Genomic DNA, 26,974 nt, shown 5'->3' with positions numbered 1-26,974 from the left:
TTTTTAGCATTTTGAGGTACATTTAGATCCGCCATAAAATATTTATTGCACATTGGGCTAATGAAACAGTATGATCAACTTAATTAACAGTTAAATTAAGCTAAAAGACCATTCTGGAAAAACACACCTCAATGTTGAAACCTCTCTAGAATAATCAAAAGTTGGGACCTTTCAAATTGAAGTGACCGTAGTCGGGACTGTCAGTATTATTAAACCGGGGATAATTGAGGAGGAAAAACTTTTGTTACCACGTGGTTGAAAAATGTAACAAATGGATGACAATGGTTCATTTAATTAAGAACTAGTATTTGAATTTTTAGAATTCATGAAAGCAACATTAAAAAATTAATATTTTATTATCGTAAAACGACTACTTTTTTTTTTTTTTTAGAAAACATCTTAACCAATTTTTTAATACCCATTTTAAGACATCGTTACAAATGACTAATCAAGAATTTAAGAAAATGGTTTAAAAGGTCTATATTAATAAAAGGCATAGGTTGAAAACTTAAAAAACCAAAAAAATAGATTGAGATCCACCATATGTATGATGCATAATTGTAAGATAACTAATATTATATTTATATAATTAGTAGCCATTCAATTACAATTAACAATAATACACAATACTCTATAAAGTAAATGTATAACATGGATATACATAAGAGATCAAATAAACGGAGAGAGAAATATACATTGTGGTTTGAGTGGTTAGGATGAGGAAGGAGGTTAGCTAGTCAGGTACTTTACATAGTAGACAAATGTTAATTACTTTTGGTTAACTTCTTGATAGATGATTGATGTGAATTATGAGTTAATTAATGTTATCCCCGGAGTTAACTTAGTCATAAATTATGATTGCAATAATCATAAAGATAATTGAATTTGTCTAACTAATTTGTTTTTGAATTGAAAATCATGATTGATTTAATTTGTTACCTGATTCTAGAGTCAAGAAAAGCTAAATTAAAGTCTATCAGGGGACAAGTAGAACTTGCTATTATATTCCACACAAAGTTTAACATAAACCTTTTAAGATAGATTATTGTACCCTTATGCATTCTCCTATGGTATTTTAACTTTGTGACTCCTAATAAAATACGAAGGGAGTAGTAAGTATTCAAAATTTTAAATCAAGTCGAATAGAACATAACCTATAATTTTAATTACTAGTCTCATTTTGCCTCGAATGCAATCCATGATACTCCCTCCGTTTTTTTTTATGTATCCACATACTTTCCAAAAAGAAGTGTTTATTTTTTCTATTTTTGGCAATCATTTGTAACTATTTTACCATTTTTTTACCCATTTTTCCTATAATAATTATAGGTTTTCATCATCTCTCTTCTACATTATCCATTATTAATCATTAATCATTAATCTATTACATATCTTTTACTTTTTCCACTTTTTTCTTCAACTCAATCATCACGTACTCACGAAATAATAGTCTACCGTCAATGGATATATAAAAGAAAACCTGAGGGGGTAATATTTGTCTCAAAAACCAAGAAATCAAATTAGACTCTCAAGTCTCAAGTCTCATCATGTATTCATTCATCCACAATGTCCCCCTGCAATGGAATATGACTTATCAACGTACACCTCCCCTCAATCGACCCCTCCTAATGAATACAGACACCCAATTATACTCTTCTGTTCTGCCTTTAAATACTGCCCCTCTCATATCAGGAATTCCTCACACTTTATTTTCTCTCTCTTCCCCTTTCGTTTCATTTTCATCCTTTTTTTCTTCTTCTTACAAATCCTCCCTTTTTCTTAACATGCCTCCTTGTTCATCAGGTCCAGGCACCTCCCTTGGAGCCAAACTTGTCATCAAATCTTGTAATTACTTTCACTCTCTTGTGATTGTCACACATCAACTGCTAATTATAATAACAAACTTGCCATGAAAATGGCCTCGGCGATATCTCTCTTGAGCTTATTCTTCTTACATCACATCTCCTCCGCTTCTAACCCCACGAACATCACTTGACTTTTCTTGACCTTGCAAGTCCGGGAACGTGGGGGTCACACTCTACCTGTTCTCAACGCTCTTTCATAGGCTAAAAGTCTAAGGCTCTCACTCTTTGTCCATAGATGTTCCCCTCCCCCGTCTATCCCTCTTGAGCTATAAGTATTGTACTCTCTATTTATCATTATCTTTTTCTATGTAGGGTATCTTTGTTTTTGGTTCTTCAAATTTGTTAAGATTTAGGAAGTATTTATGTAATTTCTTTGTTGTGAGATAAATACTACAAACTAGGGTTTGCATTTTCCCTAATAATTGTTCTAATTAATTAAGCTAAGGTATACGGTACGTTTTTTTATTTTATGTTTCACAACCCAATATCTAACGAAAATGATAAAGGGAATATCTAAATCCCTATGGTAACTTTTTATGCATGTATTGTAAGTTTTATCAATAATTTAGAATGAGTGCTTGAAAAAATGACTTGACTTTGAAACTCTTCATATCCATGCTATGAGTAACAAAATAAGTGGCAATGATGGTTAGCTAGTAACGTGAAATTTAAGATCCTATAATTAAAGTTTAAGCATCTACTATGTATTATATTATACATTACTCGGGCCAGAAAGTCAAAAAATCATCTATATATGTTCCGAAACATGATAAGAATATGCATGTTATCGCCTTATCGATCTTAATTATATTATATTATGTTATATTGAGTGGTTAAAATTTATTCAAACTTATCTTAGTAAAGAATGTCCGACGAAATAGAACAAAAACAAAACCACCAAAACATAAAATAAAAGATAATCAAAAGAGATAACAAGCTAAGGTCCCAAAGTAACTCCCACGATCCTTGAGGTATGCCAAACTTTCAATGCCGTGGTCCGTTTTGCTATAAATGGAAATAGTTCGCAGTTGCATGCACGATGATATATTGATATATAATGGAAAATATATTTTCCTGTTTTGTACAACTTTTGAAGGACAGGGATGCAACCCTATTCTCTCTCTAGAAATCAGAGAGAGAACAAAAGGACTCATACTCTATTTCTTTTTGTGCATGTAAAAACTCCACGTTAGTACGATACATACAGACACAAATTCCTACGGCTAGTGACTTAATGGTGTGTGAGTCGTGTGACCTTTTGTCATTGCAACTAGTCAAATACTCCCTATCAAAATTGTAAGTACTGTACCTTTTTGCTTACCAGAATTATACTTTCACTATACAAACAAGTTACACCTTGTAAATAAAGCTATTTTTAAGCACATACGGAGTAGCTCACAAGATTCAAACACATGACCAAAGAATAAACTCGGTTGAATAATACGAAGTAGAAATTGCCCCAGTTTACTGTTTTCGAACATGAGATGCAAATAATTATCTGTCAAATAAGCTTGTAACATGTCATTCAGTTAACCGTCGAAATCTCGAATGAACATCCATTATGAAATAAATAAAATGAAAAAAGACAAATCTATAATATTAAAGAAAAACCAACTCGATGTACCAATGTCATTTTATAAACTGGTATAACAGACTTCTTATACTTGTTATACTCCCTCAAATCCCTCAATCCCTTTTTTTATTGCCCTGTAGACTTATAGAGCATATTGCACTTTATTAAGATTTTAGGGTAAATTATGCAGATAAAAAAAAGGGGTCCTGCGAAGAAAGATGGAGAGAATATAAGTGGGAAAAGTTACAACTTAAGGCATTGAACAAACTTAAAAGGACGTCCCTAAAAGAAAAATAGAGCAATCAAATAGGAGACACGAGGAAACATACGCGTCCATACAAGTATATAAGCATAAGAGTTTGTATTTGTTGGTCATGCCATTTGTACACTTAACTATACATTTGCCGCTTCCTAAGGTTACAAGACGGCAAATGAAGCTGAATGAGCCAAATTCTATATAACTAATGTTTGATTTGTGCTACGATAACACTCTTGCTCAACAAAATCAAGCAGCTGAGTAAATATGGGAAACTGATTTCATTTCGTACACTATGAGAACTGATTTCAACACTACCTCGTGTGACAGACTTTGAAAAGTTTGTAAGCATTGTTAATAAAAAAAAAGTACAACTTATTTCCTATTAATATGCTATGAAAACTTTAATGCTTCGTACATAAAAAGTCATAACAATTGGAAATAGATCCATCCCGCAAGTGGCCGGAGAGTTGCATACTCCGAGCCACAAAGTCTACATCACTCTGACAGGAGACGGACAAATTTACAAAATGCAACAGATATGGAGACCTCATTACATGACGGATATGACGTATATACAAGAGAATGGTTGCAAGACCCAATAATGGAGAATGGAAACGGGCAAAACAAAATCTATGAATAAATTCAGGCATTGGTCACTTTTTGAAATCCTGTGATAATTAACTAGGTGAACTTTAAGCAGCAAGCACTAGCACCTTGATTGTTCCTTGACTGTTGGCTGTTAACAATGTAGGACTATCACTTTTCCAGCATACAGCACTTATGAAATAGGCTCCAGCATCTTCATCGGCATCCTCAACATCCGGCAACCCAAATTTATGACATGTTACAGGTCTAGAAATTTCCTATAATAGTAAATCACAGAATTCAATTAGCTCATGTCAGAGAGCTCAAGAGTTCATAGGAAGGATGGCAGATTAAATATTTGAATACTGACCTTGTGATAGACAAACACTTCGTTAGTTTCACTCCCACAGGCTATGTATTCACTATTTACTGACAAGCCTACGAAGTTCTTCTCGTTAGTATGACCTCTAAATGTTCTAACCTGCAAAATTCGTCAGCATGGTATTTTATAAGACGATCAATGATTTTCATGAACAAAAAGTTGCGTGAAGAAGGAGGGGAAAGCCATAGTAGTACACTTATGCACAATGCAAACATAGTATCAATCACTGACAACAACCCTAGTACAAAACATTTAAGTAAATTTGACACGAAATGAATCCTAATCATGCATGAATAGCTTGACCCAAGTAGAGCACCAAAAGACCTTTTAGGAATAGGAGATCTTCCCAATATAAAATTGCTGTGCCTTTCATCAAAGGCCATGGCACACCCCTCTTTAAGTACATTATGGTTAATTTGTCGCAAAAACCAATCCTAGTACACACAGGAAGCTCAACTAGAATGTAGAGCATTGAAGCACCTCAAAGTGATGGAAAGCTTTCCAAGATTTAACTGTTGTTTCTCTCATACAAAGCCCTTTCTTCGCCCTTGCTCCCTCTACCCAACAAAAAAAAATGCTACTATATTGTTCCTAGTTAGTTTTCCCACGAGGGGGCACCTGATAACATGAAGTATTCAGGAAAGTGAGTTAAAACCTTACAGCTAATCACTATTTTTAACAACTTTTCTCCCACCCTTAGGCCAAAAGAACTATTCTCCCTTAATCATCCCAAAAAAACTGTCAGTTGCAACTTACAGCACAATAGTTATTCATTCAACTTCTTCAGTACGAGTAGCAGTTTATGTTATTGAAATTTAATATTTGTCCCAGGTGTGTTCTATTCTTTATCTAAATAACTACCCAATTTAATGCTGCAATAAAACTATATTTTAGAATCAAGGTCAAAGAAACGTGATATCAATCAAAATCCTGGATTTTCTTTTCCATTTGTCTTCATTGTTCTCTGGCTACTTGTTACCAATTAACCGTAACAAACTTGAAACTATAGAAACTCACTGGTAAGCTCTCTTTCACGTCCCACAGCCTCAATGTGCTGTCGGTTGATGCCGAAGCAAGCTCGTTTGTTGATAAAAATTTGACATATGAGACCGCTTTCTTGTGCCCACCAAACACATGAAGTGGCTGACTTACATTCCTCAGATCATAGTAGTGAATATGATGGTCAGCAGAACCAACCTGCATAACAGAAATAATATAAACAATCAAAGGATTCAGGAACATCGTTCCAATAGGTATTAGGGGATGATATCCACCATTTCACACTATCGATGTTTTCAAGCAAGAGATCTTTTACAAGAAAGAAAACCGACTTATATCAACTAGAAGTGCGCTCAGAAAATGTAGAGATGATGCTGATGCAGGATATAGGAAGGAAATACTAGTCATTCATGTCAGCAACATCAACTTGCATCTTCACTAATTATTGTGTGCAAGACACTCAAGAATAACTAGATGCACCCAAGAAGCAAGGTAACACATAATTTATCAATACGGAAAGAGAGGAAATGGAAAACATCATTTGCAATTTACAATGTTCTAGTAAGTTTTAGGAAAAGCGATTTAAGAATGCTTGCGAAATGCTTACCGCAATATGATAGCTAGATCCTGGATTGTACTTGACACAACATATATTTGCCTTCATGTCAATGTTAAGCACACTAGCTTCTTGTTTTGTACACCACACTTTTACCTGTCAAACAGAGTCCATAAACAAAGAAAAAATAAAATCTGAACCTTCTCAAGCAAAAGAGATAGTATAATGTATTGGTTTGCAACTAATATAATATCTTGATGATTATAACTTGAGAGACAGAGAGAGGTATGAGCAGGGTATCCAGATTTTTAACTTCAGCATATGATATTAACTTAATATTTTTAGTTTTGCTCACATTTTCTCCTACTTCCAGCTTCATTAAAGGTGCTTTTTGCATTCTTGGATATCTCCTTGTAAGTAAACATGGATTTTTTTTTTTTTTTTTTTTGGGGGGGGGGGGGTGGGTTATAGACTATAGACGATTAGACGGAGATTATGAACAATTATAAGAAGATGAAATTACGACAAAGAACATGAATATATACACTTAGCTTTTTTCTATGGACTTTATTTCCTCTCTAAGCTCTAAGATCAGGAGCTCTCCAGAAAAAGCCTGCCCCTTTTACTAGGAGAAATTTGTACAGTTATAAGAAAATTGTAAATGATGAGTACTCTCAATGATAGATAGAGACAAGATTATGTTTTTTGTTCAAATGCAGGATTGCAGGTGCTATTGTTTCACTCTACAGTCTCTTGTGTAAATAACTGATGGCGTCCCAAACAATATCAGTCACCACCATCCTTCGCAGGAACACTGACCAGGCAGTCTCTCATAGTATCCACTTGCTAAAGTCCATTAATTCTTATGCGCAATTAAACATTTACGGTTGACTTCTATTTCCACATTATCTGACCCCTAAATATTCTAACAGGACCTCATGGGAGAAAGGATGAGTAACCCTATAACAATACCTGACAGCGTTCTAGACGATCGCAGTCAGCTATTTCAGATTGATATGTTTAAATCAAAAGCTGTCCACGTCATTTACCAGTTCATAACTGGTAAAATTAGGGTCTTTACCCCGGAGACAAGAGAAGTTAACAACACCAAAGAGCAAGGCAATGGAATAGGACATACATATTTGTTTTCAAAAACATGAAGTATTTGAGACTATATTATTTGACAGTTGAGAGGGTAAAAGCTGTTGAACACCATACTTTAGTTGAAAAGTCAGTGAAACAGTCACTTAGCAGGCCTAGAGTTTTCAACAATATCAAAGGTTCAGGAGCTTAACTTCTCTGATAATGGTTTCCAATAACAATTACCACTTGAACAAAGAGCTGCCATCAACAAAAAGGAAAGCTATATCATTCTATTAACTGGTTGTATCCGAACTATGCCTTATTGTTTTTACAATTTGCGAGGGGGTTCCAAGAATATCGTTATCAAGAAACAAAAAACTAAAACCTATCCAGAATCCAGCATGCTATCAATGGAAAGAAAGGTGATATTTTGACATCTTAACCAAAGCTCAACAACTGCCTTATTGATCCAGTTCCACTAAAGTACTAAACTATTTCTTATTCAAGACAATGCCACTTCTAATTTTCTAATCAGCTAAGACAATAACTTCAATCTCATACTGCTAGATCACCCTCAGCACCCATTCACACAACAAAACATCAACTCTTAACAAGGGAAATCAATCATGCAACAGAACATCAACTGTTACCAAGGGAAATCAATCATGCAGCCTTGTTGTACAGAAATCTCTTTTATGATTTCAGATGCAATACAAATTAAATATTAAAAGCTTCTTAATAACATACTCAAATACCTTACAGTCATCACTGCCAGACACAAGCATTGAAGGTTCTGTGCACGAAAAATCAACACTCCATGCCCGTTTTTCATGTTCTTCATACTCCATCACACTCTGCACCGCAATATGGTGACACAGAGAGAAATGTAAAAGAATAGTAGGACAAACAAGTGTTAAAAAAATGTAAAGCCGACTATCAATTTGTTACCTGGCGTGTCGTCACATCCCATACAGTAACTATTCCCTCATAATCACTACTAGCTATTTGGTTCTTGGTAAACTTGTTCCAGCTCAAACAACTAAGTTTGGACAAAGTTGACATCTCAACAACAGGACAGTGTGATTCTGCAGGTTCATTCACAACCTGGAAGACAAAGGAGAAAACAATGTAACCAGTCAGTCATACTTAAATACTAACAGGAACAGCATTGTGTAGCAAATGTTCAGATCCATATAAGCCAGAAGAGTGGACATCTGCATCAATGGTACATATACAAAAGAAGCGACTAGAAACAAATCCTAGAACTAAGAGATCATCCAAGTTTATACAAAACAAAGAAAAAACACATCTGATCCATTTATCAAGGTTTTGCCCGGCCATACGTGGAGTCGTAGAGTTCTGGTGCTGGAAAGGAGGAATTAGTTAATAATCTTTTAAAAAAATTGGTATGTAAATTACTGCAATATCTTCTTGCAGAACCTAAATATAACCTATCCATAACGACATCACCCACCTCCAAAAAGAAAAGACATTTGAACCCCTGCCATCTAAGAGAAGATGGAATCAGCACCAGTGTTCTATCTCCTAGTTCACGTCATTAAGTTGATCAAATATGCACTTCCTGTAACTGAAGTGCATATCATAATTGATTAAAACAAAAACAACGTATTAGTACACAGCAATACACAAGATGAGGACTCAACAATATAGCTCCTTCTTTTCACCTCTCTGCGGTCACTCCTCCTCGCTCAAGGTTAGAAACCATTACGAAGATTCAACAGAACACATACTCCACAAAGTAAACCAGACTAAATTTTTCCTGTTTATGATAAGCTGCTTTATATTAAAGGACAAAATCTGGAGCTCTGTCAACTAGGAGAATATTGCAGTCATGAGAGTGAGAGGTTTCTTCAACTAAGGTTGTGATCCACGACCACGAGTGTTGAGACATAACCTGCCTATGATGACCGACAACAGACATAAAATTACCATTCCCGTAAAACATCTATTATCCCCCCACCACCACCACACAAACACACTCTTGCACAACTTGCAGGCTTCAACAAATTAGTGATGGTAAGGTTTACAGCTAGAAACTTAAATAAGATTAGACGGTATCTCTAACATGTGAAGATTGCATAGATCACCCCCAACGTCTAGACAACATCTCTAAGATTACCCTCTTCAGTAAATATAGGTTCTCTCATTTCTAGGCATATTCGAAGAGAAGCCATAAAATTTAGAATCAGCTCACCGAGGAGAAGTCAAAGACTTTAATTCTTCGGGAAACTCCAGCTGTAGCAAATAACTCATCATCGCGGTCAAATTCAATGCTGTAATAAGAAGAAACATTTTTTTGTGGAAATATCAGTCAATGCTTCTGTCACAAGCCAAATAATTTAAAGGGACACATGCAAGTATGCAACAGCCACCTAAGCGCTTTATCTCTCCATTTCTTCTCGTTTTCAGAAGAGTTTGTTTGAAAGGAGAAGCCTCAAGGCTCTTGCCAACTCCAATGTTAGATTGAACTAGGAGAAAATGAAAACTACGCTACATGGAAAGTGGAAACTTCTTCTCACATCAAAGATCCGTGTCAGATACCCAGGTAATAGATATGGCCAGTACCAGTCCTATTTAACCCAAAAACCCATAAAATAGTTGAAATGATAAGTGCCAGACTTGGGACAAGTGCACATGTTAGATCAACCAAAAATGTGCAATATAGGACCATGTAGCCTAAAATCACACAAAATAGTTGAAAATGGTAAGTACCAGTTGGGACAAACAAACATGTTAGTTAAACCAAAAATGTGCAATATAGGACCGTGACTGCTAATCGAAAACATAACAATGTTGGCCAGCCAACCAGTAACACATTTAAGAATTACATTGAACAACACCCATGCTAAGTAGGGTTGCGCCGTTGAATCATGTAATACCAACTGGTACCCCTACATAAGCATGCATTAAGGAAGGGTAATGATTTATTTTCTTCTTACCAAGCCTTCCTATGGGCCCCAAAAGAAAAAAGACAAAGAAGACGATACAATTTAGCTAAAAACAGTTTTACTAGCACAAATATATCTTCTTCTCAACATCTACCCTCGCAGTGGATTTTAAATGAAACAATAAAGTCACATAAAGAAGTAAAAGAAGGTCAAAAGCTCACCTTGATACGATATTGGCAGAATGAAAAGGGTCCCCATGTCTGAGTTCAGCTATAACTCTCAATCGACTGTTTCACATAAACCCATTACAAGTAAAAACTTTATGTCAAAAGACACAAGAGTACAACAAAATCAGGTTAAGTATCCTAGAAAGCAGACACTAAAAAAATAAGAGAAAAATTGAACCTGTAACGAGTGAAAGTAGATAGTACAGATTGGAACTCAGCAAGACCTGCGCTATAGCCTTCTCTCTGCACAAAATTTGGATCCCTCTCATCCTGTCTGATTGGCTGGTCAGTTAACTGGCGTCGCTTTTGCAGGTAACATTCTTGCAGGTCATTAAACTGCGACCATGTAAAAGAAGATTTGTAAAAGTCATTTCATGGTAACACTTTGTTTAAGAAGATAAAGCATACAACAAGAATCAAGCCAATTTGAAGTTCACAGAGAGGGAAGCGTAATGTCTGTGCTTGCACATGAGTGCACGTGTGGGCAAGCTCTTGCATGGAAATGATGTCACACATTGCACAACAAAATTGTTGAACAGCCATTCTATGCTGGATTTCAACTCTATCATGTAATAGAATCTAACATACATAAAATTGCTCACACCCAAGGCAATAAGAAACCTTTCCTGTTAACTGGAAGTACTCAACAAGAAGAGCAGAAAAGCTCCATTTCCTATTCTAAAAATCTCATCTTACAATTCATATAAGAAAATAACCATGAATGACTACCAACCTGCACATGGATCCTTTTTTTTCTCATCACAGCCAAACCTGACTGGCTAATGTACTGTGAGTCCAAACCACTTAAAGCATCCTTTCTCTGATTCCCGTGGGAGCCTTGAGCCTTACAATCCATCTTCTTGTTCTGGAAATTTCCCATAGCCAACCCTCCTAGTGAGCTACGTGAACCAGAGGAAACACCACCAGTACTCCTATCAGCTGTTGACGGCCACAATTTCGGGGTTGAATCATCACCGAGCATTCGCAATTTTACTGAGTACCTATCCCTTGCTCTATATAACTCCATTCTATGCCTCTCAACAGCAGTGATGTCCTCTTTGACGTACTGCAGGTCATTTTGAATCTGGAAGCGAATAACATCTATTATATGACATTCCATAAATATAGATACATCATGAATAATTGAATATCACCATTCTGCCAAAGCTTACTATCAGATGACTAATCTGCCAACAGATAAGGTTAAAACTTGGAAAGAAAGTCACACACCTCATTGAGCTCATCCACTTTCTGCTTTCTCAAGCAATGCAAGAAATCCAGCAAAATCTGCATGTTTCTCTCAGCTTCTTCTTGCTCCATCTTTTTCTTCTTCTCTGCAAGAAGTGACATGAGGGTATCCACCTCCTTGACTGACACTTCACAACCCTGACTACGAATCATGACCACATTTAAGATTGCAGAACTTCAAACATATAATTGCTGAAAGAGTATCATGAACAGGACAGTGTCAGAAGATTAGCCCGTCCTATGATATGACAGTAGACATATTTCCCAAAATATTCATGCTAATTGCTACAATCCAATATGTGATCTTTATTGAGTTTGTTCCATTAAATACCAAAAACAAACATACACATTACTCACATATGACATATACACTATATACAGAGTAGATGATAGCAAAGTCCTAAACTGTAGTTGCATTGCACTGACGTAAATTTTTCCCTGCTAAACATCAAGCAATTAAAAAAGTGCAAGGACCAGATAATCCAGCTATCAAGTACTTCAAAGAAGCCAGTGAGCATTAAGAACAATTCAAAGAAGCAAATAAACCTTATTGTCCTAATAATTTCTCATTGGGTTGAATCGTCAATTGTTTTCTGCACTTTGTCCATTTTTCTCTATCATTCATTAATTCATACACCTACCACTTTTTCTAATACTGCCACGACTATAGCCCTATCACCTATGGCTCTTGTGCAAACAACCTCCTACAACATTTTTTTCTTAGCTAGCATCGAATCACTCTTATCTAAACATCATTGCACGCACAAGGTGGCGAATTGCAAAGAATTAACTACTCAAATGTACGGTCATTAGAACCTTGTGCAGGAGTTTGTACTTGAAGTATTTAGTAATCCGCAAATCATATATCATCGACAAGAAAAAGAGTTTAAGCGGTCCTAAAATTCCAGTACAAGCCAAGCATTGAAGACAGAACAAAGAGAATAAGCATAATAATAACTGACCTGCAATAATGCACGGCGAAATTGTTCAACAGGAGATGCATATTTCGACACTTGACGAACCGAAGCCTTCTTTAATAGCTACAAATGCGCAATAAACCGTATACAACAATAAGCTGCAAATTCTCAAAACAAACAAATAACAATTCACCACTACTATTATGATTATCGTCATCATTTGCACTTCATACTCATCAAAATTCACCAATATTTTCCAAAAAGGATCCTAAAAGTTATTATCCAAAACTGGAAAGCAAAACTCACCTTGTCGAGGAGGAAATTAGGATAAAGCTGATTGTTTGTAAGATGACGACCGCAACAAGGACAATCACTCTTATTACGAAGATGAGTGATGATACACATGTAACAAAAACTATGTCCACAAGCGGTAAGAAAAGCATCCTTTATCATCTGCATACAAATCGGACACATCAAATCTTTGTCCGCTTCCGTCGGCGAAACCACCAATTCGTCACCGGAGACGGCAGATTCCGGTGCCGGTGGAGGAGGAACCACCGATAAAGGCTTTACCGCCGGTACCAAAGCCCCAGTGGAGGTTTCTCTCTCCTCCATTTGAATGTATTTCGCAGTTTCTTTCTCCTGAAGGAGATGATCTTGAGTCTCTGGTGCGTGTGGTTGTGAAGCGGTTGGAAGGCGAGTGGTCTAATGTTGTCGACGGTGTGCGGAATGGAAATGAGGAGAATTGAAAGAAAGTGCATAGACAACAAATATGGGGGTTTTAAGAGAACTAAATTGGCCCACGTTTCCTTCTTTGGTATCTACAATTGATGTCCTTGCTTTCCCTTCTTCTGTTACATTTTTCACTTGTTGCCTTGTTGGTCTTCTTCTGCCACACCTTTTTTTTTTTTGAGGGGTTCTTCTGCCACACCTAACTACCTAGTCCTAATTCCTAAATCCTAATACCAAAGTGATCTGCCTAACGTCAAACTTCCAAGTCCACTTAACAAGAGCATTTTAATGGTTAGCGAATAAACAATTAGATCAACTTATTTGGATGTTACGAATTACGATCTGACCGATTCTCGCGCCGTGGCTTAACCACTGCTCTAAAAGACAATTCTGCGCTACCCCGGTGCAGTAGAATGCTTGCGGTTGTCCTCTAGAGTGTGTGCACTCATGAGCCTCGATTGGAGACCAGAATACTTGCCCAGAAAAAGAAGAGAGTTGAAAGAATATGAGTTTTGCAGTGACTGAGATTTCTATGTGTGTTGTATGTTTTAAGAACAACGGAATGAGAAATATATAATGAGGGTTTTTGGAAACTGCAACAGCCATAAAACGGCTAGAAAATAAATACATGACTAATGGAGCAGTTAAAACGGAACAAATTCTTTGATCAAAACCACTAAGGGTTGATTAAGTCTCCTAACCGTTACAGAGAAGATTCTCGTAACAAAAATCAGTCAAACTGATGACGACCAAAAATGAAGGAAATGTGCCATTCACCCAAGGTGCATTGGTCCAATACTAAGGTTCAGATTAATTACGGAATAATTAATTCAGTGAGATCAAGTGATCGGAATAGCTAGCTGAAGCATTGCTTCCGATCAGTGAGTTCTAATCCTTATTAGGCTCACAGCTTACTCTTGACTGGACCTACAAGGTCACACCAATGACATAAAACATATCGTCGGATTAAATGAATCGGAAATACATTTAATGGCTAATCGGGAATTTAGTTCGAAAAACGTAAATATACGATAAGACGTTGGATCATAATCGTATATCGTATTGCGTATAATCATAGGCGAGGTCGTATTGTACGACATTGGATCGTCAAATACTATACGATAAATAATAGCCGCAAGGCATTAGACGCAACACGAAAAGGGATCGAGCAACGCTACGACCCACGAGCCAAGCGCGCAAGGCCCATGGGGCTGCAGGGATGCACAATGAAGCAGCGGCCCATAGTTGGGCGCGCATGCTACACAATAGCAGCAACAGCATAGCAATGCAAGGCCCATGGCCTGCAAGCACGCGTGCGGTTGGCTGCATGTGTATGGGATTCGTGTGCAAACTAGCTGGCCGGCAAAAGCCTTGTGCTTTTGGTCGTTTGATTACTTAATCCCCAAGGGTTTATTTGATTAACCCTAAGTGTGTTTTTCCAACTACACAATCATCACATCAAACCCTAGAGCATATCTAAGAACCCTAATTCTTATTTTGCCTTCAAGAGTGAGATTTCCCATAAAAGCCAAAATACATTGTGGAAGTTCTAAGCTAACGGAATCAAGGCGGATCTGAACATGTCGGTTGACTATTGTAGAGAAACTACATATGAGTTATTGTTCGTGTTCGTGAGGCAAGTGGGAGTACACACATCTAACGTATGTATTTCTTAATCTATACTTTTACCTGGATCCTGGATTTGGGATTAACTTAGCTTATATGTTAATTAGATTGACTGTAAATCCCATCAGTGGTATCATGAGATCCATGAATTTAAAGTATTTTTTAGCAATTTTTTCATGTTTTGAATCTGGTCGAATTTTCTGATTGTTTTTTTTCTTTTTGAATTTTTTCCAGATTATTGGATGAATCGTGAAAAAACTGTTGTTTTCGAAAAGTATCGGATTTTCTATTTTTCTGAGCCTAATTCGATTGGAATCGACGTTATAAGTTAAACTTATGAGATCAGATTTGCAAAATTCTGCCCCGAATTATGATTTTTTGGGAATTTTTCGTGTTTAAATAATTAAAACGTGAAATTTTACGGCTTTAAATATCAATTATAATAGCTAATTGACAGGCTAAAGTCGTATTACCTAATCAAAAATAACCTAAGGTCCACTAGCTAGGTAGCAAGGGAAGTCAGGATCGAATCCACAGGGAAACAGGCGTTCTTTCTACTATCAATTAATTAATCTAGACTATTGTGAACAAAGTTGGTTGATGGTTTGTATACTAAGACTACGAACGAATATTAAACAAGAATGAATCAATATATTAAGGAATCTAGGGTATAGGTTTGCCAATAAATAATAATCCAGGACATTGAACAATCACGATAATCAACAAAGTAATTAATTAGATTAGCATGCTCTCTCAAGTCGATACTAATCATAGACTTAGAATTAACGGGCTCTCGCTACGTATTAACTCTAATTCTACCTATTGACACAAGCCTAAACATCAAATTGCATCTCTCGAATCTTAATTTGATATTGCATAACTACCACAATTAAACCTGCGCAAATCTAATTGTATAGTGAAATAAACCAATCAACAGGAATCAATTACAATGCCAACACTCATAATCATTCAGTCATCCCTTCATATTATTCATGGATCCCCAACCCTAGAAATTAAACTACTCAAGCATGTTGACAATAAACAAAGCAATAATCATAATTGAAAGCATTATTAAAGCAAGACAATGAATTGAAATAAGAATTAATACCTATTTGAAGAACAAGGGAATTGAAAGCTTGAATTTTTATTGAGAATTAAACTAAAGTGTTTTTGCATAAACTAGAGAGAAAATTAGGCTAAGGAAAATAATACTAAGGTTTAATGCTAGAAAATAAAGTGTTCTCTAAAAACAATTAAGGCTTGCTTATATAGTTTGCCCAAAATAAAGCCTAAAAAACGGAAAGAAAACTCGCGCATAAGTGCTGGGGGTTGGCGTCGCCCGATCGGGCGTCGCTTCGCCCGATCGGGCGATCCACTCGATAGTCGGCCCGATCGGGCCAAAATCCGCCCGATCGGGCGGATTGTGAACTCTCCATATAGCCTCCAGATTGACCGCCCGATCCGGGATCGGGCGAGCTGCGCCCGATCGGGCGCGCGTTGATGAATCCAGATTGCTTATAATTCCGCCCGATGGTTGCATTTCGCCCTCAGCTTCCAGGGCGATTTGCAATCTTCAATGTAGCTCTCCCATATCACTGAGTCTAACTCCCGGGGCTCAACCATAAGCATCCAAGGCTCCCGAAAGTCGACGATGGAGGTCCCGAACTTCTCGGACTCATATAGTGGCCTAGATCAACAATGAAACGGGTCTAAAACGACCAATTTCTCATAATCAAACCTGAAACTCAAGGCACACTCAATAACACACATTAGTACTAGAAACGGCTCCTAAGAGCACGTTTGACACATAAAAGTACTAAGGGACGGGGGTAAAAATACTATATAAAACATGCATATCACTAATCGACTTATAATTAATAAAAATTTGTCCTACTAGTTGTTTATGATTATTATGAAGTATTAAAATTTAATTCGTTTATAAATATTAATTACAAATCCTAATTTTGATAAACCTAAATTAATGATTTTTATGACCGGAATTTAATTTTATTAGTTGGTTAGATCTGGAAATTTGTTGAGGCGAGTATGTGAATATGATTTCATGTTTAAATAGCTCATTCAAAAATTCAAGGATTAAAATTTGATTAGATTCGTTAATTTTAATCGTTCACCTAAACCAAATTTGATAAAAATCTGAAATTTAAATGTTTAAAAAATTAAAATGTTTGGATTGGTTTGTCTAATGTATTGAAATTTCTTTTTATAATAATCTTTCATTAAATTTGAATAATTGTTAGCCTTTATAAATTTCATAAATTGGATTGTTTGAAATTTTAATAAATCACCCACTTTAATTATTTTACGTAATTAAAAACGATTTGAATTGTTAAAATCATGAAAAATTTAAATCGTGCAAATTGTGTTTCGTAACATTGAATTGGGTTTTGATGTTCATTTGACGAGCAAGCCACTCGCACAAGGGCGATAACTATTGTCCATGTGCGTGTGGTGCGCACAACATTGCCTCGTGCCATGGATGTGGCGCGCGCATGCAGCGAGACAAGGGCAAGGGCAGCGAGCCAGCGTTGGCATGCGAATGGGCTTGGCGTGCCGCCCGCTTGTGTGCGTCAGTGTGCGATGGTTGGGCGAAGCCTTCGGACGACCCTCGTGCACGCAGCACGCTAGGCGCAACGACACGACACTGATGTGCCAGCGTGCGCTGGCCAAGCGCAAGAAGCTGTGAGGCAGCCACGAGCACCGCTCATGCACATGGGAGCGCTTACTTGCTTGTGTGCTGCTGTTGTGTTGTATGGGGCGTGGGCCTTGTGGCCTACGTCTTGTGTGACGAGTCCATTACACTAGGCAACGATGGGTTGCGCGCAACCCAAGCCCATGTTGCATTGTTTTGTGTAATTTCTGCTTCGGATTTAATTCAAGGCCCAACTTTTGGGCTTTGGGATTATTTTTGCACGTAGGGGTTGGTCTTCTTCAATATTTTATTTTGTTTAACTTGGGGCTTGTCGTGAGTTTAAATATTTAAAATTAAAAGTTCATACGGTATTGGTTTAAGTGTGAGTCTTTTATTGATATTATTGAATTTAATTATTTTTATTAATTTTTCGTAGGGCAATCATTTTAATTAAATTAAATATTTTATTAGAATATAATTAAGGATTAATAACTTGGAATTGATTAATCTTTTAGAGCGCGTTTACATGAACGTGTAAGCTTACATGGGCTATTCGTTTTAGGATACAAATGAGTGAATGCATAGTATATTATTATGTATTGCAGGTTATGCAGGTGACTAGTATGGCCCAACTAGGATAGTTAAATACGGTATGCAAACCGTTTTGTCTTTGAATGTAAAGTTTTTTAAATATGATCTGCGTACCATGAAGTTTTGTTGTTATGATTAGATTATTAATTCAAGTACTTCTAGGTAGCTTATTTAAAATAATATGTTAGAATTTTGAATGGTTTTCAAGACGATGCCAAGCTAACAAGGTGAAGATTGAAGATTGGATGCTTCAAGACCAAGTAATGGTCGGGGCCATGCTAGTTCACCAAATTTATCTTATGCTTTTATATATTGGTGTATGTGTATTATGCATGAGATTGTTGTTTTATGTTTTGATTAAGCATTTAGTTCACTAAATAATCAAACCAACACAAGAACATCTAGGTCCAAAGAATATTGAGTTTAAAATTGCTTTCCAAATCAAGCACTTACAAAAATCTTCAAACCTAAGTAGATTTCCGCCAAAGCAAGGTGCTATTTTAGTATTCCTAGATAGCAACTAGTAAGGCATTCCAAAGGAGCACGTTGATTATGGTTGTAACTCAAGCAACATTTGTACATGTTGTGGCAAAGGAGTAAGTTATGGCAAAGGAGTAAGTTATGACATTAACTTAATTGTTAACCAAGAGTAGTTTGGAATTACTAGCAATTGGTTTTGCTTACCTAAAATTTTCAAAGGATTAAAACAGGCCAAAGCATGCTTAAGACTTAGAGACTTTTAGGGTTTTGGATTCGTTTCATTCATTTTGGACTATGTATTTATTGCATGAATGAAATATTTTAATAGCTTTAATGATTGCATGTATGCTTTTATTTCAAGTTATTAAAGTAAGATAAATGTTTATTCTTTGCTATTTCATTTTGTAAAATATGAATAATAATGCATATAATTGTAAATCTTCAATTTGATTGCGGTTCAGATAATAGAACTGCAATAATTCCTCGATCAATTGGTAACATGTTTTGAGAGCAATTCTCAAAACAAATAAGAATGAAAGCGTATCTTGGATGCTACATTTTTTTATAGTGATCTTCATTGTTGTTTTCAACTACAACATGAATGGTAGACCAATTGGACCTCACATATTTAAAATAATGGGTAGTTTTGGAATAATGAAGTATTGAGTTAAAGGGTCATGTATTACCAATGGGTTAACAACCAATTTCCTTTTGATTCAATGATGAACTAAACTCATTGGATGTGGCCATTCAAAATGAATAAAAGGAAAGAGACTTTGTAAGCATAACAAAGTAGGAAGATCAAGGAAAGAGTTAAATCTTCTGGGGCTATAAGAAAAGGTGCTAGAAAGGATAGAAAACGAGAAAAAGAAATGAATTCAAGGTTCTATTGCTACCTAAAAGTATGTGTTAAAGAGAAACGGCTTAGCAAATAAACTCCTTTGGTATTGGATTACCGCTTGAGGTTCTAACTTTTGTCAAGAACTCAAATTTTGGAAGCTAAGTCTGGTTATTGACCTACAAGTGGGAAATGAAGCAAAGTTGTGCTACATTAGCTGTAGGGTCATCTGTTTATTTTAAAGTCCTTCAAAAGGCTGGAACTTAATGACATTTTGTTCCATTAATAATCAGAAATACTTTTATGTTTGGACACAGAAAGACTCACATTCAAGTAAACAAAACAACCGTTGAGTGTTTATTTGAATGAGATTGTCATTTAAGGGTCGAGTCATATGATTGATTAATAAATAAGAAAATCTCTTGACATTCAAACTTCATAATGTTCAAATCAAATATCTTGATTTTTGTTCCACATGTCTTTGGCAATGTCATACGACCATATCAACAAGAAAACATTCTAAAGTTCCATGGCATGGATTTTTTTGAAAGTTGATTAATTTAAGACACATGGGTCTTACTTGTTGAACATGACATAGAAATGGATTATTGTTAGAAGTTTCTAGACAATTGCGTTCATGGGCCAAAGATGGATTTTATAACTTGTCTATTTCACAAGAACTTGAGAAAATATGGCTATATTTACTCAAAGTGAAATACATGAATGTTTCAATGTGATACATAAAAGTACATAAAATCAACTTGGCAAGATATTTGGAACATCTAGACTGGATCAAGATTACGTTTGCATGAGCCAAGAATGATTATCAATATTGTTTATATGGCATTATTACAATCAAAGTCCACAAGCATACGGTATGTCTAGTTGGAAAAATCGAAATTTATTCGATTAATGATAATCACGATTGTTTTCCTATATAGTTTCTAAATGATACTCTCAAACGACTATCACACTAAACTAAATTTCTCAAAGCTAGAGAAAAGATATCATAAGGATTGAACTTCGTTTCAGTATATCTTTTCATCTTATATATCTGGGTTGTCAAACCCGGTGGGAGTTGGTGTTTGCATCAAACAAACTCAAGAATAAATATATGTTTTTTTATGAGTGACTCATAGAAACAAAATGTATTGATTCTGCCACAAATCTGGGAACACATGGTTGTTTCTCTAGATAGTGTCTTTTAGGAAACCATCTTATTTTCTTCACAAAAAAATAAAAAATATAAAAAAATAACAAGGGCATTTTAATATGGGTGGGTGTTACTATTCGTCGCCCATTTTTGGTTTATGTCGTCCATCTTTTCTAAAGGAAAATTACACCATTGTCCCTCCTACCTACCTACTCCACCCTTTAATCCACTCTCTCTAAACCCATTCTCCCACCCCTTCACCCCACCATCTTTGCCACTACACATTCACCGCCACCACAGCCATATCCACTGTTGCAGATATGTTTAAGGGTAAATTTGGTTATAATAATCCTCATTTGACCGGTTTTCTTTTATTAATCCACATATAAGTTTTTTTCCAATAACTCTTTTAATGGTCCTAATAGGTAACCAACCCGCTATAGCAGGTTAACTTGACACGTGTCACTCTCTTGTTGGTCTAACTAGTTTAAGACTAATGTAATGCACGATGATTACTAAAATAATTTATTATTTCAATATTAACACTATAAAAAAACTTGTTGTAGGCACGGAAAATTTGTCAATGTGCCACGTTGGATATTTTTAGAGTCAAAAAGTCAAAATATTGACTCGGTATGTAATTGACGGTCAATTAAATTTAATTAATTTTGGTAACCAAAGTAATTTAGCCCATTTTAGTTACTTTTATTGAACTCATTTATTTTAATGGTTAAAACCCAACAAAATGGGTTAAAACTATTTAATGGGTTGTGATTGTTAAGTCCAACTAATTAAGCCCAATGTACATTGAAAACCCTAAAAGACCACAAACTCTATAAATAGAGCACTTAACTTTATTTGAAGGGAGGAGGAGAAACAGACGGCAAAACCTAAAACTCTCAAATCTCTCCATGCCATCAAGTTACAACTCTCTCCCTAGAAAAAGAACATCAAGCATTCAAATCGACGTGCCGTTCCATTCTAGAAGATCAACCTTGGACGAGATCAAGCCCGGAGGCCCTTATCCAAGAAGATCAAACCAGTTCGTGAGCAACACCAAATCAACATCAAATATTCCCGGTGGAAGAAGAACAATAAGCATACAAAACTGACGTGCCGTTCTGTTTCTACATCAACATTCTTGAACGAGATCAAGCCCGAAGGCCCTCATTCAAGTACAAATCAAATTAGTTCGTGAACCAAGTCAAATTCAAAGTGGAGATCGAATCAGAGGAGAAAATATTAGAGATTGTATCCAGAAACTTCAAAATTAATAGAAATATATTTTGTTCACATATTTTAGTTTTGTTATTTTTGCAGACTCTGAAATTTGTGTTTACAAATTTGGCACGCTCGGTGGGACGATTTCTACCTCTCATCTCTTTATCCACAAATCAAAATACTGAAGAACCTTCAAGGCGTAAATAGAAGAATGATGAAGCAAGTGAATTCAACCATGGTGTCGGAGAGGAAATCCATATCCGACAATCAAATATTCGAGCCATTCCGCAATAAAAAAAAGTGACTGCAAAAGCAACAAGTCCGTCCCTCCAACATCAATCCAAGGTCCGTCAAAGGAGGCAAGCAACGATGCGGTCCAAGACCTGTCAAAGGAGCCAATCAATGGAGCAGTCTCACATGAGCCAATCAATGGAGCGATCCTGGGTCCGTCACAGGAGCCCATCAATGGAGGAATAGACGTCGTCATTGTAAATGTCATGGCGATTGAAGCATACACCATTGAGGAAGAATTGACGAACATGAATAAACTCCTTGAAACTTGTCAAGGACAACGAAGAAAAAGGAGCCCAAATCAAACTCCAAGAAGAAAAAATTGCCAATTTGACTAAGAATCTTGAAAAACGTCCCATTGGCGAATCATACAAAAATGGTGAAACTGAAAGTGAAGGTGAAAGCAATGGATCTAAATCTACTGTGAAGTCCAAGCCAAGAAGGAGAAGAAAGCCCCATGGTGATTCGTTCTGCTTCTGTCAAATTCAAGATATGATAGTCAAAACTATCAAACACCAATTTTACGGAAATCCTGACGAAAGTGGCCATTACATCAAACCTTACACAAAAAGGATTGATGCCCTGGAGATGCCTAACGCTTATCGACCTCCAAAGTTCATGCAATTTGATGGAAAGGGAAATCCTAAGCAACATGTTGCACATTTTATTGAAACGTGTAACAATGCAGGCACCGAAGGAGACTTGTTGATGAAGCAGTTTGTTCGATCTCTAAAAGAAATCGCCTTCGATTGGTACGCAGACGAACTAGAATCTGGATCGATTGATAGTTGGGACCAGATGGAGGAATTGTTCCTTAATCGCTTCATAAGCCTTTGCCGTATTGTCAGCATGACGGAGTTGACACAAACAAACCAGTTGGAGGATGAACCGGTCGTGGATTACATCGATCGCTGGCGGACATTAAGTCTTCAATGCAAGGATCATTTGCACGAAACTTCTGCAATTGACATGTGCATCCAAGGCATGCATTGGGACTTGGTCTACATTTTGCAAGGAATCAAGCCTAAAACATTCCAGGATTTGGCAACTCAAGCTCATGAAATGGAGAATTCGTTAGCCAATCATGAAGAAAAGTCTGATTAGTTGGGGCATTTGTTGAGACTTCGACGATTTGGGGACACAAGTCTGCAAGAAGTTTCAACAATGATCCTGGGGGCAAAGGTGAAAAAGATCGTCCTCAAAGCTCCTAAGCACGAGCCTAAACTGCATAAACAAAAACCAAAAAAAAAAAAAAAAACGGAACTACGTATGGCTTGATCCCAAAAGTGAAAAAGAAAAATATGTCACTTTATTTGGTACGTAGGCATCTTGGATAGTGAAAGTTCAAGGGCATCCACCTCAAAAAAAAAATTGAAAAATCATTTTTGGAGTATAATTTGGATTTTGAAATTGTATTCCTTAAAAAAATATTAAAGGAGTACATATGTTTTGAAAAACACCAAATGTTTTGAAAAATAAAGTACGACATTGGGGGCATGAGTAAAAAAAAATAATAAAAAAAATTTTTTGTTACTTTGTCTTCAAAAAATTATTTTTGTAAAATGATGACCATGAAAGTTTGCCGTCATTTATTCAAAGTTTGGAGAAAGCTCAGAAGCACCAAACACCTCGAACCAGGAATCTAGAGAAAGTTGTCAAGCACCAGGGGTTCAACTACATTGAGATCTGGAGAAAGCTTCCAAGCACCAGAATTTTACAAAAAGAGAAAGAAGTCGTCAAATTTCTTGGAGAAAACCACCAAGCACGAGGAATCCACCAAATGTTACACATGAAGTCTGAAGAAAGCTCTAAAGCAGCAACATATCATCGAAGGTCTTTGAAATCTGGAGAAAGCTTCAAAGCACCGGAGATTATCAACTTAAGATATCAAGCACTGGGTTTGAATTGGGGAAAGCTCAAAAGCACCAAACACCTCAGACCAGAGATCTGGAGAAAGCTTCCAAGCACCAGAAATTTGTAAAATATAACTCGAAGGATGGAGAAAGCTTCCAAGCACCAAAACTTTGCCAAAATTTCTTATCGGTCTGGAGAAAGCTTCCAAGCACCAAACATTTGTAAAATATAACTCGAAGGTTGGAGAAAGCTCCCAAGCACCAAAACTTCGCCAAATTTTCTTGTCGAGCTGGAGAAAGCCGTCAAGTACCAAGGATTCCCCAAATTGTTCAAACGGAGATTGGAGAAAGGTTTGAAGCTCCATGTGCTATCAAAATTTCTCTACAAGCACCAAATCAAATGTCAAGGTACAACGTACTCTTCATCTTCCCCATGGCTAGATGGTTGGTACTTCTCATGGACAACATGTAAAGGACATAACTCTTCGTCTCCAACATCATGGAATAAGGTATTCAAACCTTGGCGATCCTGTGGAAGCACTATGCACGAATTGAACGTTACCATGACTCAATGTCGGGACCTTCAAGTGCTTGTCTAGGAGTGCTACAAAAATTGGTCACACATTGGCTTCATTGTAGCTTCGCCGCATCGTGTCTAGCATGACACCAAGTTTTGACAATTTGTTGGAGTCACTGTTCGGGCACCAAATTGTACCCAGGGTGGGTTGTCGGCGCACAGAAGACTTGTTCGATCATCTACGAGGAAGATCACAGTCACAGTACAAACCTACAAGAGAAACATAACAAACTCAAAATAAGTGTTAGTCAAGACCACGATGCACCGAGATAGCTTGTCTCCTCCGTTGGTGTCTAGAAGATGGCACAACTTCTTCTGCTCCATGGCTGATGGTGTTAAGGTCTAGAGACTGGAAATTCCTTCACGAAGACCCCTTCAAGTGCTGCATTAATTCGGGATCACCTGGCGTTTCTCTACGGGACGGTGACGGTTATGGACAAATCTAGAACTCCTTCATGGCGTCAAGTGCACGGTTTGGTGTGTGGCTCCTTCAACTACGGCACCGGGTCAAGTTCTCTTGTATTAAATCACCTTCTCGACACCTCATCTACGAAAAGTTTATGGTTTTGTGGAAGGTTTCGGCACCATCTTCAATGATAAAGATATTCACATCTTCTTGGGCTCTTCAAAATGTAATGGTCTTCCTCCATGGCGTTAACTTATTAAGAAAAATGCCTCCAAGGTGAAAGTTTCATTCGCCTCCTACCGCACTCTGCATCAAATATAACAATCGGTTATCCCATGAATGAGGAAGGAAAAAGACAAAAGATTTTTATGGCTCATCTATCATCTTTATCAATATGCCATTATTGTTCAAAAAAAAAAGGAAAAATTCAAAAGTCACTTGTAAAGCAAGTTTTCTTTCTCGTAGGCAATATGCATCACCATTCATTAATTCATTATCATGTTAATTTGTTAAAAAAAAATTAAAGAAAAAAAAAGAAAGGAAAAAAAAGAGAAAAAGAAGTGCAGCCTATTCGCGTGAATGAATTAGGGGAAAAAGATAAAAAATTTATACCCACCATCATCATGATCATCATCATCGGCAAACAAGCAGAAGCATGCGGTGGAAACTCAAATCAACGAGGTACGTACAATTAAGAAGGTCGCCATGGCAGTCTAGTCTTCTTGAAGGTTGCAGTAGCGATGCTTTACTCGGACACCACAATTAATACACCAAGGAAAGCTCCCACCGGACTCACAGGTAGTGCCTCAGACTAATTGAACTCAAGAACAGGTCCGTATGGTCAAGCGGCTCAGACTCACGGGCAGCTTTTATCGGACTCACGGGCTGATGGACACCTCCTTCTCGGACATCGTCGACAAAGACTGAAGGAGACGGATACGACCTATAGCAACGTCAAGGTCGATCCTTCTCTGTCATGGTTCCGTTGACGTAGACAAAGTCAGCTTTCTTCATTTGTATTGTTGATGGTGATCTCAACTAGGTGGAGTTGCAACGTCGAGAGGTCTTCTTGTTTGTCATGGCTGCTTCTCCTTTATATTGCGCCATTAACCTGCAAGAAAATAGAAAAAAAAGAAAAAAAAGAAAAAAAAGAATATAACGGTCAAGCTCTTCAAACATTGTTGTTTTCCTTCATGGCATCACGACAACCACGAGATCACATCTGCACCTTTATGAAGTCAGGAACACATGGTCTCCGTTGTTAATATCGGTTGAATGAGCTTCATTTGAAAAGTGGTAGTTTGTTGACCCTGAAGTTTTGATGATGACAAAGCAAACTCCTGACAGTTGGTTAAGTTATGTTGCATAATAGGTTCCGAGATCCTTAGAGGAATAATGCTAAGTTAAGGAGATCGTGAGTTGGATAAACTAAGCAATGTGGAATATAAGCAAGTAACTGATCCATGTCAGACACTACATTGAAGAAATAATCATTAAGCAAGTTTACAAAGGCGAGATCCTTAGGCGAGTTCCTAAGGCGAGATCCTCATATATTATGTGGATCCTCGATGTTCCAGAGAAGGAACAAATTGGGAAGTCTTCGAGTGAAGCTTCTAAAGGTGCAACATGAAGACTACAACATATGAGTTTATGTTTAGGATTTATGTAAGTATTTAATATTGTTTATACGTAATTTGGAACGAAAGAAACCTAAGTATTTTGGTACGTTTTAAATTGAAATATATTAACTGTAATTATAAAAGAGTTTTAAGTTGGAAAATCTTTGTTAATAAATAAAATGAATTTAATTAATAAATGTAAACATAGGATTCTGTTTTCATTCTCCTTGTTTCTCAAGCAAAAGATTTTCCATGATCCTTAAAACTCTCCCACGTATTTCTGTTTAAACGTGCATTTAGTGTTTTGATTTGGTCTCCCCTGTTTCTCTCCAAC

General features: G+C 36.7%; 1 protein-coding gene across 3 annotated transcripts; it reads right to left on the bottom strand.

Moving 5' to 3' along the window:
• Positions 1-4,045: 4,045 nt before the first annotated feature.
• Positions 4,046-13,409, bottom strand: LOC110803791 (E3 ubiquitin-protein ligase COP1). 3 transcript variants are annotated; one of them, XM_022009315.2, is made up of 13 exons: positions 12,910-13,409; positions 12,649-12,726; positions 11,669-11,824; positions 11,172-11,522; positions 10,617-10,774; positions 10,433-10,498; positions 9,518-9,596; positions 8,251-8,406; positions 8,058-8,156; positions 6,271-6,375; positions 5,682-5,861; positions 4,653-4,763; positions 4,046-4,560 (listed from the first exon to the last, which is right to left on the bottom strand). In XM_022009315.2, the coding sequence occupies exons 1-13, from the start codon at positions 13,216-13,218 to the stop codon at positions 4,390-4,392; spliced, it is 2,019 nt and encodes a 672-aa protein (XP_021865007.1). In that variant the 5' UTR covers positions 13,219-13,409; the 3' UTR covers positions 4,046-4,389. The 3 variants fall into 3 exon arrangements, with proteins under 3 accessions (XP_021865007.1, XP_021865008.1, XP_056693377.1); XM_022009316.2 differs by having other exon boundaries at positions 11,669-11,828; positions 12,910-13,051; XM_056837399.1 differs by lacking the exon at positions 12,910-13,409 and having other exon boundaries at positions 11,669-11,878; positions 12,649-12,716.
• Positions 13,410-26,974: the final 13,565 nt, after the last annotated feature.

The sequence above is a fragment of the Spinacia oleracea genome, chromosome 2 (assembly GCF_020520425.1).
Source record: "Spinacia oleracea cultivar Varoflay chromosome 2, BTI_SOV_V1, whole genome shotgun sequence".
NCBI classification, from domain to species: Eukaryota; Viridiplantae; Streptophyta; class Magnoliopsida; order Caryophyllales; family Amaranthaceae; genus Spinacia; species Spinacia oleracea.
The sequence above is the reverse complement of the archived record's forward strand: the minus strand, read 5'-3'. Positions and strand labels throughout refer to the sequence as shown.